Raw genomic sequence first — 19903 nt, forward strand, 5'->3', positions numbered from 1 at the left:
TGCCTACATAGACAATAATAGACTCTAAGAAGCGTAAAACAGATTTAAAGGAAGAAGGAAAAATAAGAAATGGGAAATCTAAAGGGGTAAAGACTGCATTTTGTTTAAACTGAAAGTTCATACTTTGTTGTTTCTTATACTCTCAGGCTACTAAAAAGCTGATGTCTGTATTTGTATAAACTACAGCAAAGAGCCAGTATATATTGAGCATTGAGATTGTTCAACACCGTGTCCCACATTTTTAAAAAGTTACATAATGTAAATAACATAATGCAATTTAGTTTGATTGTTTCAACTAGTTTCTTGTTTTCTTTACAGGAATACCCATTCCATACCCGGACAGCTCCTTTCTATTCTGCTGGTTCATCGTAGAATACATCATCATTGAATTGGAATCTCCATTATTGTTGTTAGGTCCAAATTCACTAATCTTTGTTGAGATGCTAGGCTGAACCCATCGCTCATACTTTCGACTAGTTACATAAAAAAGATACAGCTATGCGATAGTCTTACTTATTCCCAATTAGTACTAACAATTCATACATTTACTGATGTAAGGAGAGAAACCTACCACTTCAAATCTTGCCTGCAACTTTGGACACTTTCGCTACTGAGTATGGATATCAATTTGTTGTGGAACTAAAATTTTAGTTATCACCCTTGGACTTCGGAACTCCGACAATACTAACCTTCTAATACTGAACTCTAAATGAAGATTTAAAAACTAACTCTTACTCTGCCTTCATCATCCGGGTACTTAGGCATTTGACATTTTAGCTAGATTGATTCTGAGTGTCCTTGACACCAGATATTTATATAATCAGGTATTACAGTGTACCTTAGCTTATCTATAACATGTTACCATGACAACCTGTATATTCCAAAGACGGTGGTACATAGACGACAGGCGTACGTCATTTCCTTCATTTAGATAAAGGATTTGACGAATGCTATTGAATCTCACCTGAGATCAGTACAGGTTAGAAAAACTCTGGTCTTTGTCTGCTTATCTGACTGCATTTCCCTTTCATTCTTGTTCCCTTTCATGCTTCACGCCATGACTGGCTTTCCCTCTCTTTCTTGTTCCCTTTCATGCCTCACGCCATTTCTCTCTCCCTTGCTTCTATTTCGCGCAGTTTCCTTCACATCCCTCCCTTGTTGCTCTCTGGCTTCCCCTTGCAGTGTTCTCCTTCATACCCTCCCTATTCTTTTCCCATCTCTTTCCTTATTCTCTCGTTCTTCCTTTCCCACCTTCTTTCCCTCTCTTCCACCTACCTTTCCTACCTCGCATCACTCTTGTTCACACCCTCGTCTGTTTGTGTCGCTGTACGTTACACTGTCCCTGCTAGCTTCTCTCTCTCTCTCTCTCTCTCTCTCTCTCTCTCTCTCTCTCTCTCTCTCTCTCTCTCTCTCTCTCTCTCTCTCTCTCTCTCTCTCTCTCTCTCTCTCTCTCTCTCTCTCTCTCTCTCTCACCCATGTTATAGAGTATGCTACCTTACAGTGTAATAATTCATTTCAAACTGACAATACAATGTCAGTATGCACAGAATGAAAAGACAACGATTGTTTCAGCTGTACTTTGGAATCTGTCATGTGCAAAGATTCACTGAAAGAGATAGAAATAATGCTAACTTCTTCTCGACTAAGTGAGAGTTACTCGTGTGGTTATTGTGTTGCAAATTACAACAATGTTCAATTTAAATGAGAATAATAAAATATTTGAAGCTTGATTATCACTTGTCTTTCAGTGTATATTGTGTACGACAGTGTAAAAATGGTTCCCTTTAGTGTATGTTAGTCAACTGATCAGCTTGCTATTTGTATGTATTATTATTGTTGTTGTTGTTGTTGTTGTTGTTGTTGTTTTTGTTGAACGTAGCCATGCATATGTTTCCAACTAGACTCCCTAGTTCTAGTTAGTTTCACTGAGACAGTCTTGTCTTTAACATTGTCTGTCCTGTATTCCATGTCTTGAGACAAGAAGACGAGGAACTTCACCCAATCCCTACGAAAACATCCTCCTAATAACAAAACAAACAAACCAAAATAAAAAACACACCAGTCATTCATGAATGTGTAGGCAGTCTATGTGTGTTCAGATAGGTCAGGTCAGGTCAGGTCAGGTCAGGTCAGAATAGCTCAGGTTAACTATAACTTAGTGTTCACTCATTGTTATTCTAATTTTGTAAATAACCACAGGTATATATATGTATTACACCTCAATTGGTAATGGTTGAAAGGTGAACTGAAAGTAATGTGAGGTTACAGATCACACTGATCGTTCAGTCCCCATACACTCGTCATTACTGCTTCAAATAAAGCACACTATACTGTAGGAGCAACGGTCATATTGTTTTTGTTTTTTCTTAAACTGAATCTGGTGTGCTGTAAAATCTAAGTTTAGAAAATAAACTTGTGAAAAAATTGCGCAGGGATCATATGTGAACAAACTGAGTGCGACTTCATTTCTTTAAGTGTGTCATTAGTATAGTGAATTTCTTCCATTGAAATATATCAATATGACGAGAAAGGTAGACACAGATTTTAGTACCATTTCTCAAGGGCATTGAGGTGAATACCGTATCTGTCAAAACACACCTCCAAATATTGATTAAATATTATCCCATGAAATTCCATTTCTCCTTGATTGATGGAATCTATACTGTAACTAAAATGGTTAGTGTATACCATATGAAAGTTAAGAAGAGGAATTGTCTTGCCCCCCCCCCCCAGTGCATCCTTCCCACATTGATAATGATGTCATAGGAGACATTCTAGATATTGTTTACACCCAGGGATGACGTCACAGCGTTGAAATTGTCACAACTTGACTAATTTGCTTGGATCATCACATGAATGCTAGCTATTCCAAACTGTCTTCAGGACAAATAGTGGCTTCGTATATGAATACCTTGGCTACCGTTTGTTGAATTTGAATCAACCTGTTTTATAATTTTGTCAAAAGTGTTAATTTTGCTAAACTTTCTGGTGTCATCAGTCTACAACAATTCATGTGTTTGATGGTTGTTCCCCCCCCCCCAAATAAATATTACTAAGAAATAAATAGGAAATGAATAGTTACAACTTTTTGTCAACTGCTATAAAGAACAGGTGTACTTTATAATTAGGAAGTATTTTCAACCAGTTGGTTATTAACACTATATCTGAAATTCCTTGGCGGATATTGGTATATTATGGGATATAACCTTTGTCAATATTAGGGCATTATAGTAAACATAGTTCAGTATGTATTACAACGTGTCCTTATTCTATTGAATATCCCAAATGTACTTAGTGCTGTATTTCGAAATGATCATGAACAAACAAACGTAACATGCCAAAGTGAGATCTCGTTGCAAAGTGTAAAATTCACCTATAATTATAATTAGAGCACGGGCATGAGGCAACAATTCTGGTGTCTATTAACAACTGACTAATATGAAGAAAGACAAGTTCCGTCAATTTCTTGTTTTTAATTATTTCAATATCTTTAATTAATACTAAATATCTAATTACAATACACAAAGAAATACAAGCAGTAACTCGATCGAATCGCCCTGGAATTAAATATAAATACGGCGGACTGGAACACACTGTACCGATTGAACAGCGCCTCCAACGGTGGTAGTATTTACTCCTCTCCCTTGTCGCTCGATCGTTTAGCTCGAGCGAGCGAATCAAATCTTGGCAAACGTCCATGAAAATACTGGAATGTGAAAATTAATCTATGAGCTCAGTATTTGCTAATTTGCTTTAAAAAAAAGAGTATACCACTAGTACTACATTTGACTGTGATAACTGTAAGGGTTTTACTTAAATAAAATAAGAATGAAAATGTTATTATGAGAAAGAATTTGCAAACACTAACAAGGGCATGCATAATAGTGAAATCTATTGATGGGGTCTTGTTTTTTTTTAGCTTCAGTTTATGAATGGAAAGCGTAACGATTGCCAACCAGCAACTGTAATTTTCATACCTACAAAATTCCTTCAAGTCCTGTTTCCGGTACTACTACTACAACAACAACAACAACAACAACAACAACAACAACAACAACAACAACAACAACAACAACAACAACAACAACAACAAGTTACAACTGGTAATTGCATGAATTGATTAGAGTGGTTTAGATACACGTTTGAACGCCTACGTGTACAAGAGCATTATCGTGCAGGCGTAATGACGCGTACAAAGTTGTATTTAGTTACGCGTTCAGAACACAAACGTGAAAGACACGCGCGCGCGAGTTGACGTCTTCTGTCCATAAACGCCACACACGTACACGACTGTTGTTTTCTAAACATGTCAGTATTTTTTTCATTTTCCCCACAAATACACAAACGGAAAACCGAACAATTTGTTTACAGTTGTGCTTCCGAACTTTGATATAAAAAAATACGACATTTAATACGAGAACCAGATTTAAACTGAATGCCTCCCGTAAGGGAATCACTAATTATGCAAATAAAATTAAAAAAATTAAAAAAACTATGGTAACAGGCTTTGTTTTTGGACAAGCGTGCTTTCTTAAGATAATGTATGTGCCATATTATGCGGAATTCGAAGAGTGCATGACACTGCTCAATTACTGAATATCGTTCATTATTCAAAATACTCATTAAAAGGTAAAAGTTGTAGCAACAAACTTCATAGGACAGGTGCGTATTATTATGGTTGATATATGTATCATATTATACGAAATTTGAAGCTTGCATTTTTAAGATACAACGTAGTTACCTAAAATCATTAATTATGCAAATATTTCATAAAAACTGTACGCTATAGCACCAAATTTTATAGGACGTACCTGCTTTGTTGTGGTTAACATTATGTACTAATTTGTCTTGAAATTGAAGTATTCAATCTTAAGATATAGTCTAATTACTGAAAATCATTAATTATGTAAATTATCCATTAACACTGTAAGGTACATCAACTGACTTTATAGGACATACACAATTTTTTATGGTTAATGTATGTACTGAATTGTATTGACATTGAAGTATGCAGTCTTAAGATAAAGCCTAATTACCAAGAATAATTAATTATGCAAATTATTCATTAACACTGAAAGGTACATCAACCAGCTTTACAGGACATGTGCGATTGTTATTGTTAACATGTGTACTGAAATATATTGAAATTGAAGTATGCAGTCGTAAGATATAGCCTAATTACCAAGAATAATTAATTATGCAAATTATTCATTAACACTGAAACGTAAACAAACAAGCTTTACAGGACATATGTGATTGTTATGGTTAACGTGTGTACTGAATTATATTGGAATTGAAGTATGTATTCTCAAGATATAGCCTAATTACTGAAAATCATTAATTATGCAAATTATTCATTAAAACTGTACGGTGCATCAACAAACTTGATAGGACATATATGTTCTCTTATGGTTAACGTATGTACTAAATTATGATGAATTTGAAGTATGTATTCTTAAGATATAGCCTAATTACCAAAAATAATTAATTATGCAAAGTATTCATTAACGCTGTAAGATACATCTACGAATTTTATAGGACAAATGTATGTTGTTATGTTGAACGAATATACTAAATTATATTGAAATTGAAGTATGCAGTCCTAAGATATTGCGTAATTAGTTGATTTCATGAATATGCAAATTTCTCTAATTAAACATTAACAGATCTGTCTCAAAACCTAATCAGGTCTAGCTATTACCCTAAAGATTATAAATCCCAAATTTCATTACAATTGAGCCAGCCGATTTTTAGAAAATGATGACACAGACACACAGACAGACAGACAGACGGACAGACAGACACACAGACACACAGACACACCTTCCCCTTTTAATACCTCCCGTACCCTTACGGGAGGTAAAAATGACTCTTTAACGTATTACTATTAAGAGTTACGTGTAGACCGCCATTTTGACGTAGCATCGTCTGATCCAGAACGCGTTGGTTGCTTCAAATCACGTGACTATGACGCTACACGTATAGCACACACGTAAATACGCGCATCTAAACATCTCTAATATTAGTGTAGTTGGACTAGTGATACTTGTTTGTCCTTACAAACCCAGTAATTTTCATTTATTTTCCAAAATGCTAAGAATGACATAGACAATAGAATTAACATGTCGAATTTAGTAATTAGTAATACAGTTACTATTCAAAAGTTTGTCAACAAATAATTATGGTAAGGCTTTCAGAAATCTGTCTTTCCACCTGTAATTTATTGCAACATTAATTTATTGCAACATCACTAGAACATTATTGTTCTAAACATCATGCTACAATATATCATGTAAATGTTACCGTATGATATTATTACAAAATCTACACATACTATTTCGAAATACGTTTTTATTGAGTGGTAAACTAATGACGATAAACATCGTGTTTTGCATTCAGCAACTTAGCAAAAACACAATAGTATTCGAACCTTTGACCCCCCCCCCCCAGCCACAGCTTATTTTAAACGTAACGGTTACAAATCATTCATGCATTTTGTACAATCTTTGTCGTTTTGAACACATGTGTACGTGTTGCAAAGGGTCATAGTTCAAATAATATTTTTTATAACCACCAGATCTGAATAAATCGCATTTTGTTCGGTGAGCTACAACACAACTTCAGTTTTAATTATAGTAGATATGTAGCCGTGGTATATAGGGCGCCCTCACTCTGTCTATATTTTATACCTTTGTTTTTAGTGCTGAATTATGTATGCAAATATTGTTGGTACCAGTTGTCATTTATGCTGAAACATGCAAATACACTATCATTTCATATATATAAACCATGACAATGCGGACTTATCCTATTCAGTTTGTTGCCATAGCTTTTATTTTAATGAGCAGTTTGCATAATTAATGATTTTTTATAGATGTGTGCTTTGTCATGGTTGATGTATGTACCAAATGTTGCAAAATTTGAAAGCAATTTCAGCAATCATTAATTAATTATGCAAATTATTCATTAAAATTATTAGCTACATCAATAAACTACAACATAATGCACACCCATCGAATATCATGGCAATCGGTCTGGTTTTTTTACTTTTAAGTTGTTTACACACACACACACACACACACACACACACACACACACACACACACACACACACACTTTGCCATGCCTATAGCACTACTGAACCTTATCAGTTCAGTTGTGCTAAAAAACCGAAATAAAGTCACATTTCTAATTGATATGGCATCTTTTCGCATGTATACGAGCCTTGTTGTTGATACACATGCCGTAGCATAGCAACCACATTTTGTTGTTGTTCTCAACACATGTCACACCTTGTTTGAAGTTGTTTAACCTCAGTGCGTAAACAGTTCAAAGGACATGCCCACAGTACAGAAGCCTGTAAATAAAGTGAAGTTTGTTGCTTTGACGTCTACAGTTAAGTCGAAGTGTTGTTGAAGATAGTGGAAGAGATATCAGGGTCAAAATGAAGTAAGTTTTGATTACGTGGACATATACACAAACACAAACAGACAATTCTAACAATTCTAAAGATTTTACATTGAGGGGTTGGACTACGTGACAGGTTATGTTCATGCTATGCTTTGTTGCACACTTATCAGTCGTCACTATGTCCTGGAGTAACCTCGGCCCGTACTATGCATCGCTACCATGCGTCCATCCATCCGCCTGTGTGTTTGTGGTCAGCAATATCTCTGACATCCATACCGCAATTTCAACCAAACTTGACACAAATTTCACCCACTATAGTGTGAATCTGCCCGTCTTTTAATTTGTAATGTTTGACCTTTACGACAAACTGGCGGCATCTTTGTCCTATAAATGCACACTTTCATACATATACAGACACGACACAATTGTCTACCCCACATCCCACATAATATACAGTAAACTTCTGATAAGACATTGGTTTTTGACATTTACCAGCATTTTCAAGGTCAAATAGCCCAAATTTGTTTTGTTTTTACCATAACCCAGGAAGTTGGAGACTCCATTCAAGTGTACAAAACCATGTTATCATACATAAGCTTTCTTTTTTTGTATTCCCTGAACTTTGAACTTCATATCCAAATTCAAATAGAAAATAGCCCAATACTTTAGGACGTTTTGTATCTAGAGACACCATTCACATGTTTCCACCTATGTTTATCAAGGCAAGTTTTCAAGCATTAAGCTTTATACTTAGAGAGTCTGACTGACATAATTCAAATGTGTACCCGCACATTGTTAGAAGTAAGCTTACTATTTTGACAGACTTCGATTCTGGCCTTGAACTTCATCTTCAAGGTCAAATTCAAATTTGCTAAATAACTTTGAAATTTTGCTAATGGGTCACTAATCAAATTGTCTACACCAATATTACAAGGAGTGACCTTACTGATAACATTGTAGGACTATATTACAGGCACTAGTTAACAGCAAAATGCATGTTGCGCAGGGGCTATGTCTTGACTTGTTTAGTGGAGATGTTGTGAACATTTCCGCAAGTCCAGGTGTATTACTTTTCCGCTGATGCAACAAGTACGTCTTTGCCGTTATCGTAAGGAGGTTTGTGTTTTTTACCGTGATGTATTTGGGAAGATTATCTCAAATTCGTTTAATGGATTTGTAGCAATTGTTTATAATGCCTGACACGTTTTTATCAATTTGGTTTTTTTTTGTCTAGGAACCTCTGTATATTACTACCAGTCTTAGTTGCTGTAGTCGCTTTCTTCAACATATCGATGACAAATGCTAGTAAGTAGAAAATTCAATCAAAGTGCAATGTCATCATCTTGAAGGATGGGTGAAACGTCACGATGCATTGAATTTACTTGTTTTACCCAGTTTGCTTACAAATCACTACCTCTATGTATGTATGCATGTATGTATGTATGTATGTATGTATGTATGTATGTATGTATGTATGTGTGTGTGTGTGTATGTATGTATGTATGTATGTATGTACAAAATGTATGTATGTATGTATGTATGTAATTACAATATCAAACTGTCACACAGTACACTGTGTTAATTGTTTGACTTGTGGTGTTCTGTTTCACTTTATATTTCCACGTAGAAAAACATTATAGATTTATTTCATTTTTAATTTAAAATCCAAATTTTCATCCATCTGGTCATTTAAAATGCACTAATGATGTTGTGAAATTTAATAATTCAACTTCTTAAATGGTTCCCGTGAACTTAAGGCTAGAGGAATACGTGTCGACAGCTTGCTTGACAGGTCTTTCTTTTTGATATTTAATAAATAAGCAATCGTCTCTGGTACTAAACATGTTGACTGCAATGTGTCATATATACAACTAGTTATCCGTTGTTTCATTTATCTACTTATCTTTTAATTCTTTCCAGGTACTATATCCGCTGATAAATTAACTTTAATAACGCCAGATCCAACGTCTGGTGGATTTACCCAAAGTACTAGTGAAATATCAATCACATTCAATCTAGCGTACACTGTGACTGGTGCGGTGACGCTGTCGCGTGTGCACGCGTACTTCAGTCATGGTGATGGGTCAACACAACCTAATACTATAAGTGTCGCAGTTGGTAATAACGCCGCTGATGGCACTGTCGTCACTACCAGTGGAACGTTTACCGCCTTGACAGGTACAATCCGGATGGATAATAACTGTGCTATTACAACCAAACTGTGTGCTGCAATCGTATTGAAGACTTCAGATGCTGATACATCAGATGATTTCACATGTATTGACTTTGGAGTAGGACCTGACAAAGCAGGCACAAAGACATGCAATGGTATGTTTACTTTGACTATGGTTGTCATGGTACTTTGGATGCCATGGTTACATGGTAGTTAGAGTACAATTACTTTTCTGTTTATCAGTGATACTGTACATTCGTCATCAAGGAAAAAGATAAAACTGAGCAGGTAAATGGTATCATTAGCTTTAATGACAGTGCAGTGGGAATGGACCAAGTCGAAGCAAATGAACCAGTAATAATTATATTTACACTATTTTATTTCAATTACATAGGTATTGCTGCAACCACGCTGACTTTGAGTACACCAGCAACAGGTGGTTTTATCCAAGGCATTGCAACAGCTATTACGTTTAACCTAGCGTACACTGTCAATGGGGATGGTGCAGCGCCATCTGCCGTCAAGTTATACTTCAGTGACGCTATTGGATCCATCAAATCTACGCAAGTTACTGCAGGTGGTGATGGTGTTCCGAGTCGCAGTAACCTTGTTGCTAAAACTAGTAGTGGTACTTATTCTGCTTTGACGGCTAAAGTCACACTGGATGCTAACTGTGTCTCTTACAATAAATTGTGTGCTGCTATCGAATTTACAACTGCAGATGCTATTCCGGTGAGTGACGAGGCTTGTATTGACCTGGGAATAGGAGCTGACAAAGCAGGCACAAAGACATGTAACGGTACGTTTACTTTGATTTCAGCTTCCATGCAAAACGAGGAAAAAAGAGAGGAGCAAAAAGTGCTTAACGCTTGTAGTATTATATATATAGTTCAAAACCACCATAGAAAATATGAATTTTGGAATAACAACGTCATCTATTACAACATATATTGACATGAATTGTCAATTTTATTTCAGCTGGTAGTTCAGCCACTACATCCAGTACTCTAATGGCTCTAACAATGGTCATTGCTGCTACTATGTCTTGGAGGACGTAGAAATCGTATGTTAAAAAACATCTGTCACGTGTTTTATAGATTTACGAACTTACGGCTAGTTTTATTTTGGTCTGACTTGGAAGGAAACTGTTGGACTCAACTCTCTGTGGCAAGAGGCAATCGGGGGCAATTCACATGCAAAAGAGGTCATTGGTATTTTGACTGTAAGTAACTTGAAGAACTGAATTGAAACTCTCTCATGAACTAGTCTGTGTATATTTACTTCCATCAAACGTAAATCTCAAGTTGTAGTGAGTCTTTATCCAGTACCGAGAAGTGTGGAATTTAATGTGATTATTCTTTTCTTTTGTGAATCTTGTCAGAAGATACTGGCATACAAATTAAAGAGCGCCACCAATTGTCAGAGTGTGATCATTTATCGCTTTACAGCGGGGGGGGGGGGGGTGTATTCACGCTCTCTGGACTCCATGATTTATATATGCATTCAACAGTTTGGTGTAACAATTCATGAAATTGTAATGGGCATGTCACGTTAGAGTAACAGCATGGAAGTATACTTCCATGGTAACAGTAAGCAAAAGTGTATCCAGGATGTGAGTGCGCATGCCCACGGTCGTTTCAAGTTTCAGACTGTGCATGCAACTGGTGTCATTGTAGTACTACTACCGTGTGTCACGCCGACCCTCTTCTAGATGTCTGGTTTGAGGATTTTAATTCTAAACTTAGGAATTTAAGGCTGTTATTTAGCCATTGCGACACGATTATGTGACAAGGTGAGTGTATTGTATCGTCTACTTTCTCCATGCATCACATGGAAATCGTTGTCTTCGATGTTAGAAGAATGTTTTATTTGTTAAATGGACAAATTGTCTACGTCATCAGTGAAATTCCGTACATAGCACATTGTAAATAAAATCCGATAATATCAATATGCAAAATAAGTAATTACCAGTCAGAATATGTCGTCATATTGTATTTAAAAAGACGTTTTCTTATACTAGCTGTGTTTAGGACTAAATTCATATTATAAACTGTCTCATAAATTGTAGAAGTAGTTTAGATTTAGTCCTACATATATAAGACTACAGGATATTTCATATGAATATCCCTTTACAAGTCAGTGATATTAGAAGTGTGGTTTTCGGCTAACGTTATTTCAATAAGTTTCAGTCTCCTATGGACAGGTATACTATATGTATAGGTGTGTCAGACGTGATGGCCAAACTACGTACTGTTTCATCCATGTTACCCTAGTTTTGTGTTGAGAATAAACCCTGGAGGTACGTGTTCACTGTTTTATAGTCACTGTACCCAGCTAAATATTTCTGAACGGTAGGCTGACTTTCTACGCATTCTGCAATCCCTCACTTTTTAAATTCTCCAAATCCAATCGTAACGTAAATATGTGACACATGACTTGATTCATTCATACTATTTAGCTACTCGAATGCTACTGCAAAAAAAATATTTTTGAAAAGATATATTTTTACAATAAACTACTATTTTTTAACAAATATTATTATTTCATTATTTATAAAACATTTTTCTTCATCGAGTGAAGACTATGTTTGGAAACAAATTATAACATATTTAAGAAAAATTAATGTTATTATTTTATTATTTATAAAATGGTTAATTCATCGATTGTTTCAAAACTTTTAAGTAGGGATCGTGTAATCATCAATCAGTCTACTAAAGTTGAACACATTTGATAATAGTGCTAAACCAGAGAAGGCGGTGTATGTCTGGGGTCGTACCGTCACAGGGTCGGGCAAGAAGTTAAATCTCAGTATTGGAATCTGACGCTGACTAGATTTTAACATGTTCCGGTCTCAATTCCGGGTACCATTCAAGTTATCAAAACTTGGATTAAACGCTAGCCTCACTTTGCAGTTCAATTTCAATCTGTTTTATTATACTCGAACATCGACGTGTACATCACTGTCACCATAGAACCTACATCACTCTGTTTTACTAATGAAGACTCTCTCACTTTAGTACAATGAAACCTTGTCAATATTTACTAGCATGCGAAATGGAGAGCGCCACCAATGGTTAGAGGGTTATCATTTACTCGCCTAATACAACATGTAGATTTGCAATATGCGCGTGTCTTTTAGTTTGGGGTGGGGTTTTCAAGCATTTTAGTTCTCATCCGAAAAAAATTATTTTAGTGGAATCAGTTTTGTGCCCATAAATACAAATATTTCTGCAAAAAAAATACTGAGAAATGGAAGACTTTTCGCTATAGTAAATGCATGACAATAAAATATATTCAAGTGTCAATAAACGAGCAATTTTCTCATTACACACAGGCTTTATATTCATTGTAATACATACTACTGCATACTGATTTGAAATTGGTTGTGCTGTCTAAAATAATTAATTTTAACTGTTTAAGTTAGAAACGGGGGTGGGGATCTGAGGCCTAACAAAAAGAATTCTTTTATCCTGCACTGAATTATTGATGTCGTCCCTAACAAGTGTCCAAACAGTTTCAAAACATATTATTTTCGCAGATTTAAGTACGTCAGACATAGTTCAATAATAATTGGTGATTAACATTTTTTTTAAAAATAAAGCATTTTTTTGATTCCTTTATTTAATTAATGTACATTGTTAACAAGTCACGTGGAAATGTTAGCGAAGTTTTGAATGTTTCTTGAAATGTACGAAAGACACTTGTTGAAAACCATTCATTCCAAAATTCATCAGGAGAATTAATGAGGTCTTTATCACCTACACAAATGAAAACATGTTGAACGGATGAACCATCTATAAGTTTTAAAGTCAAATGAAAGAATGTATTTTTCAAGATTAAACAACTAACAAGAGTAATATTGAATGATGATCACCTCCAGGTATGTAAGCTTGGTGCCCTTTCAATTGATTCAATGGTGCGATGCACGCATGAACAACTTGAAAAGAAAACCTGAAAAGGACGAGGGTCTATGGCCAGACTTGTGTAAATATTAGCTTCCTTCCTATGTGTATTATTATTACACCAGACACGCCTTCCAATATGCAACAAAAACCACTACTACCTATATGTCACACGCCCAACGCAAAAGTTGTTCAGGCCTCGGGATTTCTCTCATCATGATCATACTTGACTATAATCAGCTTGCTAATTCTCTTTACATGTAATATAAACACTAGGAACTCAGGTTGATGGCGTTGAAGTTGTAAATGTGATCTTAAAAATTCTGATGTGTTTACTGGTAAACCGATTCATCAAATTGTGATGGGCTGTCATGTCACGATAGTGACTGCGCATGCTCCACTGCAGTTACAATTCTCAAAGTCTGTGCGAGGTCGAACTTTTGTCATTGGGGAGTACCATGTGTCGCATTGCTGTGACCCTCTCTTGCATTTCTGGTCTGCCAAGTGACAATCGTACGATTGTTACTCTAAAATGTGGATTTTAAAGTTGTTATTTAAGTAATATTTCGACGAAATTGTGTCATGGAACAAGGTAAGTGTATTTTAAAGTTTACTTTCTCCCTGCATGAAATGAAAATCGTCAACATTGTTTGAAGCATTTCTTCTTTTCATTCATTTGTCATGCGCATAGCTCATGTATCGTCTGCCAGTAAAATTCTACACGTCGGACAATTTGTATAAATTTGGGAAATGCAGACATACACAAAGGTATTTCAAAGGTATCCTCCCGACTAACATTAAAATGCAGGTGTGAAACCCGGTTGTTTTGGCAGAAATATAGGAAAAGTTGGGTCAAAATAAAATAAAATACAATATTTATTAAGATAACACTAATGCGATGACCCGAGATTGAAACATAACCTTGATCTTAGATAAGTGTACTAGAACGCTGCCTTGTATAGGCCGACTGAAGATATCATTTGGGTCTTACGACGAGCTTTAATCTACACGTAGTACCCTTAGTGCATACAAACCCGAGACCGACATCGCTAAGATAGACAGCTCAATATATCTGTTGATTTCTAGCTTATTAGATTCAAGCGTTCATCAGATATGAGCAATCAAAATATACTTGCCGTATGCTGAAATTTCCTGTTTTTTGTCGCTTGATCATAAAGCAATTATTGTCTCATTTGATAGTACTTTTCTCAACGTATTTTTGTCTGTATTTTGTGTAAGGTTGCAGAACGAAAAGTACGTTTACCATTGATGTATAGTAAATTAAGATTGGGCAATGGGGAAAATGGGGAATACTTTTTAATATCATCATGTGTATATAGTATACGGACGACCGCGCACCAAACTTGGACGGTTTGATACCTGGCATTTTTCATTCACTTTTATTCAAACATAATTATGATTGCCGTTTCAGCGTCAACCAGATTAAAGTAAATGCCTTCCGTAATAAGGGTAGTCTTGTAATTTCGTGATTTATGCAAGAAATTTTAGCTCTATATTTGTGAATTTTCAAGTCCCAGCTAAAGTTGTCAAAAATGTTGTTCAAATGCCCTCTGCCTATTCTCAGCACATGCCGACGATGGTGTTAACGTGACAAAAACTATATGTGACAAAGTTGATGAAAGTTGGAAGCAGAAACTTATTGGATTTGGAGCAGATGGTGCGTCTGTCAATCTCGGTCGAAACAGGAATGTATACACTTTACCACAGACAAGTATAGTCGTAGGGGGACGTCAACGCTTGAGTCTACACTGATTTTCTCACAAAAGATTTGGAACTGAGTTCTAATCAGCTCGCTTCTTTTCAACATACAGAGGATAAGTTTCCAAACGTTTTCAATGATTTCTTATTAGTACTACATAACTCTCAAACTCACGAAACACGATAATGAATGATAAGATGTCATGGTGTCATGGTGTACTACTATATTACATTTGTACGACACTGGCAACGATGACGTTTGTTTTGTTGGCTGTGATTACGAGTCCTAATGTTGAATTGAATTGAAAGTTATTTCACCTGATAAGAAACATAAATTACACTTTCAAAAGAACATACTAGTATAACGTTAAACGTTACTAGCTGTACATAATGGGAATTTTTACTTGCGATAGCAACGTCTACATGTATGTACCGGTCCATATCGCGGCGCCGAAAAATAACAAAAACAAAACGCGCATACATGTGAGTACTACGGTACAATAGTACAGTGCACTTCCTTTTAGACATATTCATGACCTTATTGTATGACTTTGGTTTCCTTGTCAGTGAATGAAGACCAAGCATTTATAAATGCAAACTTTAATGCATTGTTCGCAAGGTCGAGAGCAGTTGGGTGTGACTGAGAGTGAGAACAAAGCAAGAGGTTCGTCGGGCTGTATATATACTAGCGTGTTCTCCGGAGCGCGAGTCACACGTCGTGCGGAACTGTGTGCGGTAGACCTCGCCCAGCTACCCTGGAACGCAGTGTATGCTCAGTGCTCACCGTCAATAAATTATTTGGCCGTTCCTGATCTGTTGATTTTTTCTGGTAATGATGATTTTACAAAATCCGTTAAAGATTGACAACCGATCAGACCTTAAATTACATAGACGTTCACATGAAGTATATGAATGGCGGTTCAAACACAGTTAGCGTACGTACACACCGTGTACTCGGGTATTCAGTAAGTCGATATAACCCCACTAATTAGTACTACTGTTACGGTGTTATGATCTCACTGGGACGACTACTTTCGACCCATTTTTTTCCTACATCTGCTTATTTATTTAAAACATATACTTTTTATTATCACAACTTACCAGTCAGTATTATTTTGTCTGTTGACAATGACATCGCCATTGCCGTACAAGTAAACAGTTTGGATAGTCAGCGCTTTGTGATGCTATGATCGTATTAGTACTTTGTTTCATTTCTTACAGATAGGCGTTGTTTATCAAAGACAACGGATATTTTAGAAGTGGTGTCGACACTTTGTGGCCAATTGATCATGTGAAACATCAATATAATGATGAACGCCTTCTATGGCGTTACAATTTGTCTTCTGAAATTATTAGAATTGTTTATTTTATAGTAGTGCGATTTTTTTTATTTGTATAATAAGTTATCTGATCCTATTTAATTAAGTTATATCTTATAATTAATACAAGCAGGTTTAAGATCAGTCAGTTGCAAGTGATGGTATACAGCAATATGTACGCCCCAAAACGTCCGCCGGGAGATTCCATTTTCACTGTAGATTTCTTAGTATAAGCATAATTAAGAGTTGGGCCAAAGTTAAGAATAGGGCAGGTTGCCAAGGTCAGTATTAAGGGACAAGTCATTAAATGAGAACAAATTGTAGATCACTAAATATAGGTTTGCTTTTCAGACATTTTTTATACTGTATCAACCATCGTATGTGCTTTATCAAACCACAGGGGAATCAAGCTTCAATGGTTACACTAACGACAAAGAAACAAGCAAGCTAAAAACAACAACAACAACAACAACAACAACAAACACGCACACAGAGACAAACAAACGAACTATATCTCTTTTGACAACATGACATTTGACGATAATTAACCTGTCTGTGAAACGAACACTGTCAGAAACCACAGTGTGTCGTATAACCATTTAATCACAGACAAGTAAGTAAATACTTGTCTGCGGTTTAATACTGGTATTTAAGTGGCCTTGAGGTCATGGGTTACAATTCCTTTGTGTTCTTCTCTGGACTCCAAGTCACGAAATCTCAACAGTAAACCATTCGATTGAGACATGCTGGCAAGGCTAACATGACCCCATCCCGCCTCGCGGGCAGCTAGTACCAAGGCAAAAACGAAACACATATCACAAAACAAAAATTAAAAATTATCTTTCTCTATCCTCAACAAAACATAGCCACTCTCTTGGAGTAAGCTTATACCCTAGGTATTTTGCTATTGAACGAGTATACAAAAACCTATTTTTAGTTCTGCTCGCAGATTGAGTACGTCGGGACTCCAGTCTGACATTGTCCCTTTACCCCTCTCATAGAGATGGAAAGAGAATTGTAGAATTTAGTCCAAACAACCCGATGTGAAAGCAAGAGACTCATGATGACTATATACTACTATACCTCCTAGTAACTTACCAGCCGACGATCTACCTTCATATGTCGCCATATTTTCACAAAGTCATACCACTTATGGTTATAGGCTTCATTTAGGAGAGCTCAACAAATGAAATTTGTGTCACCCCACCTGACTTATTATAAGTTTACGATTGATTGGTTGCATGTATGTATGTATGTATGTATGTATGTATGTATGTATGTATGTATGTATGTATGTATGTATGTATGTATAGAATTAAATAAACCAGTCCGATGAAAGGTCAGATAAATATGACATGATAAGCTTTTAGGACATGTAAGTGGTTGACCCAAAAACATATGCATTGAATAAATTGAAAAGTCGACATCCACATAAGCTTATAAGAACCACATGTCTTCAAGATCACCTGACACCTGATACATTTAATTGTTATAAATGTGAGGCAATATTCACCTGTTGACATCGCTATTTGTGCTAATTTTGTTTTTTCTGTGATTATATTAGTGAAACAAGCATCGCGATGTAAACAGGCAAAGACAATAGTAGTAGGCCTAATATACCTATAGTGACTGAACGATCTGTGTGTTTGACCTCATATTACCTTGACGTGACCTTTACCCAACATCACAATGAATTGCAATCAAGGGTACTACTAGTACTATACGTGTGTCCATTGACAGTAGGAAGGTTTAGATACATTATCGTGCAGGCGTACACATAATGATGCATACAAAGTTGTGTTTAGTTACGTGTTCAGAACACAAACGTATGGAAGACCGATGAGGACAACGACCTGCGAGTTGCAAAACTGCCACCTGCGACTTGTCAGCCTCGATTTCTCATTTTCTCGTAATACTAGAGATTAGGGTATTTATAAATATTGTCGACATGGGTGATTTGGCCAATTGGAATGTACCATACAGTTTCTTCCGGACATGAAGGAGCCCTAAAACGCTATCTTTATTACAACCCCGTGAGCTTGCTATTTACCGTACTGTTCATACTCTTGAAGTGATCTGTGACCTGTGAGTGTGACCTAGCGTTGGGTCAACGCACGCTCTGTGGAATAATTAATCTTACCAGTACACATATATGCTTCGCTCTTGCAAGTGTTGTTTTTGAATATAAATAATAAAATGACTATGTTATGCATAATACACTCAAAGTTACATTTGCAAATGCAATTTGTTGGATGATGCACACCGCCATTTTGACATAGGATCGTCTGATACAGAACGCCTGGGTTGCTTTGAATCACGTAACTATGATGCTACACCTATAGAACACACTTAAATACGCGCATCTAAACCTCTCTGATAACAATGCTATAGTGACCTGAACTACCCTGACATGACCTGTCCTGTCCGAAGGCCTAATAGCAACTTATATATAAAATATATTCTGTGTAGCATGGCTTTGCCAAAACAAGGTTACACCGACTGCATCACTAGCATCCCCATTCATACCATCACAACCATTCGTGGCTGACTTGAATTTATTGTCTTTTATCTCAAGACTTTGAATTGCGGAAGGGCAAAAATGGGGTAAAATGATGGGAATTCTGTAATTTTCTAAAATTAAAACATGAAAATGGGGCACGTTTGTGGGTCTTGTTGAAAACATGACAACTTTCATCATTGATAAACACAACCTCAAAAACAGTAATCATATCAATTGACTCACATATTTTTAACTCACTATCAAAGTATTCTTACATGCAGCTAAACATTCACGCAATTTACAAAATCAAACAATAATTACAATGTAATCAATTTTATTATCCTCACACAAGTTGACTTCATTTACAGCAAAACAATTCATTACATTGGCAATCCTCACTTAGTCGAGTATAAACTATTATTCAACTTTATCTCTTTCGGTGATTTTCTTTTCAAGTCTAGAATATATAATGACAGATTCCAAAGTACAGCTATAATAACTGTTTCTTTTCATTCTGTGCAGACTGACATCGTATCGTCAGTTTTAAATGAGTTATTACACTGTAAAGTAGCATATTCTATAACATGGCTGAGAGAGAGAGAGAGAGACACACACACACACACACACACACACACACAAACACACAAACAAACAAACAAACAAACAAAACATGACTATGTCTATGGGAACAAGAGTGATGCGAGGTAGGAAAGATAGGTGAAAGAGAGGGAAAGAAGGTGGACAAGAAAGAACGAGAGAATAAGGAAAAGAGATGGGAAAAGAACAAAGGAGGGTATAAAGGAGAACACAGAGCAAAAAAGGAGGGATGTTAAGGAAACTGAGGGAGTTAGAAGGGAGAGAGAAGTGACGTGAGGCATGG

At 36.1% G+C, this 19903-nt stretch overlaps 1 protein-coding gene across 1 annotated transcript; it reads left to right on the forward strand.

Annotated features, from left to right (window-relative positions):
* The first annotated feature begins 7339 nt into the window (after positions 1-7339).
* Positions 7340-11002, forward strand: LOC144433210 (uncharacterized). The gene is made up of 5 exons (XM_078121519.1): positions 7340-7449; positions 8645-8715; positions 9331-9738; positions 9978-10382; positions 10562-11002. The coding sequence occupies exons 1-5, from the start codon at positions 7445-7447 to the stop codon at positions 10639-10641; spliced, it is 969 nt and encodes a 322-aa protein (XP_077977645.1). The 5' UTR covers positions 7340-7444; the 3' UTR covers positions 10642-11002.
* Positions 11003-19903: the final 8901 nt, after the last annotated feature.

Source organism: Glandiceps talaboti, chromosome 3 (genome assembly GCF_964340395.1).
Source record: "Glandiceps talaboti chromosome 3, keGlaTala1.1, whole genome shotgun sequence".
Lineage (NCBI taxonomy): Eukaryota > Metazoa > Hemichordata > Enteropneusta > Spengelidae > Glandiceps > Glandiceps talaboti.

Excerpts from the sequence above, each read along its gene's own strand:
- LOC144433210 (XM_078121519.1), top strand. Across the intron at positions 9,739-9,977 it reads AGGCACAAAGACATGCAATG|GTATTGCTGCAACCACGCTG; the intron begins GTATGTTTACTT and ends TCAATTACATAG. Across the intron at positions 10,383-10,561 it reads AGGCACAAAGACATGTAACG|CTGGTAGTTCAGCCACTACA; the intron begins GTACGTTTACTT and ends ATTTTATTTCAG.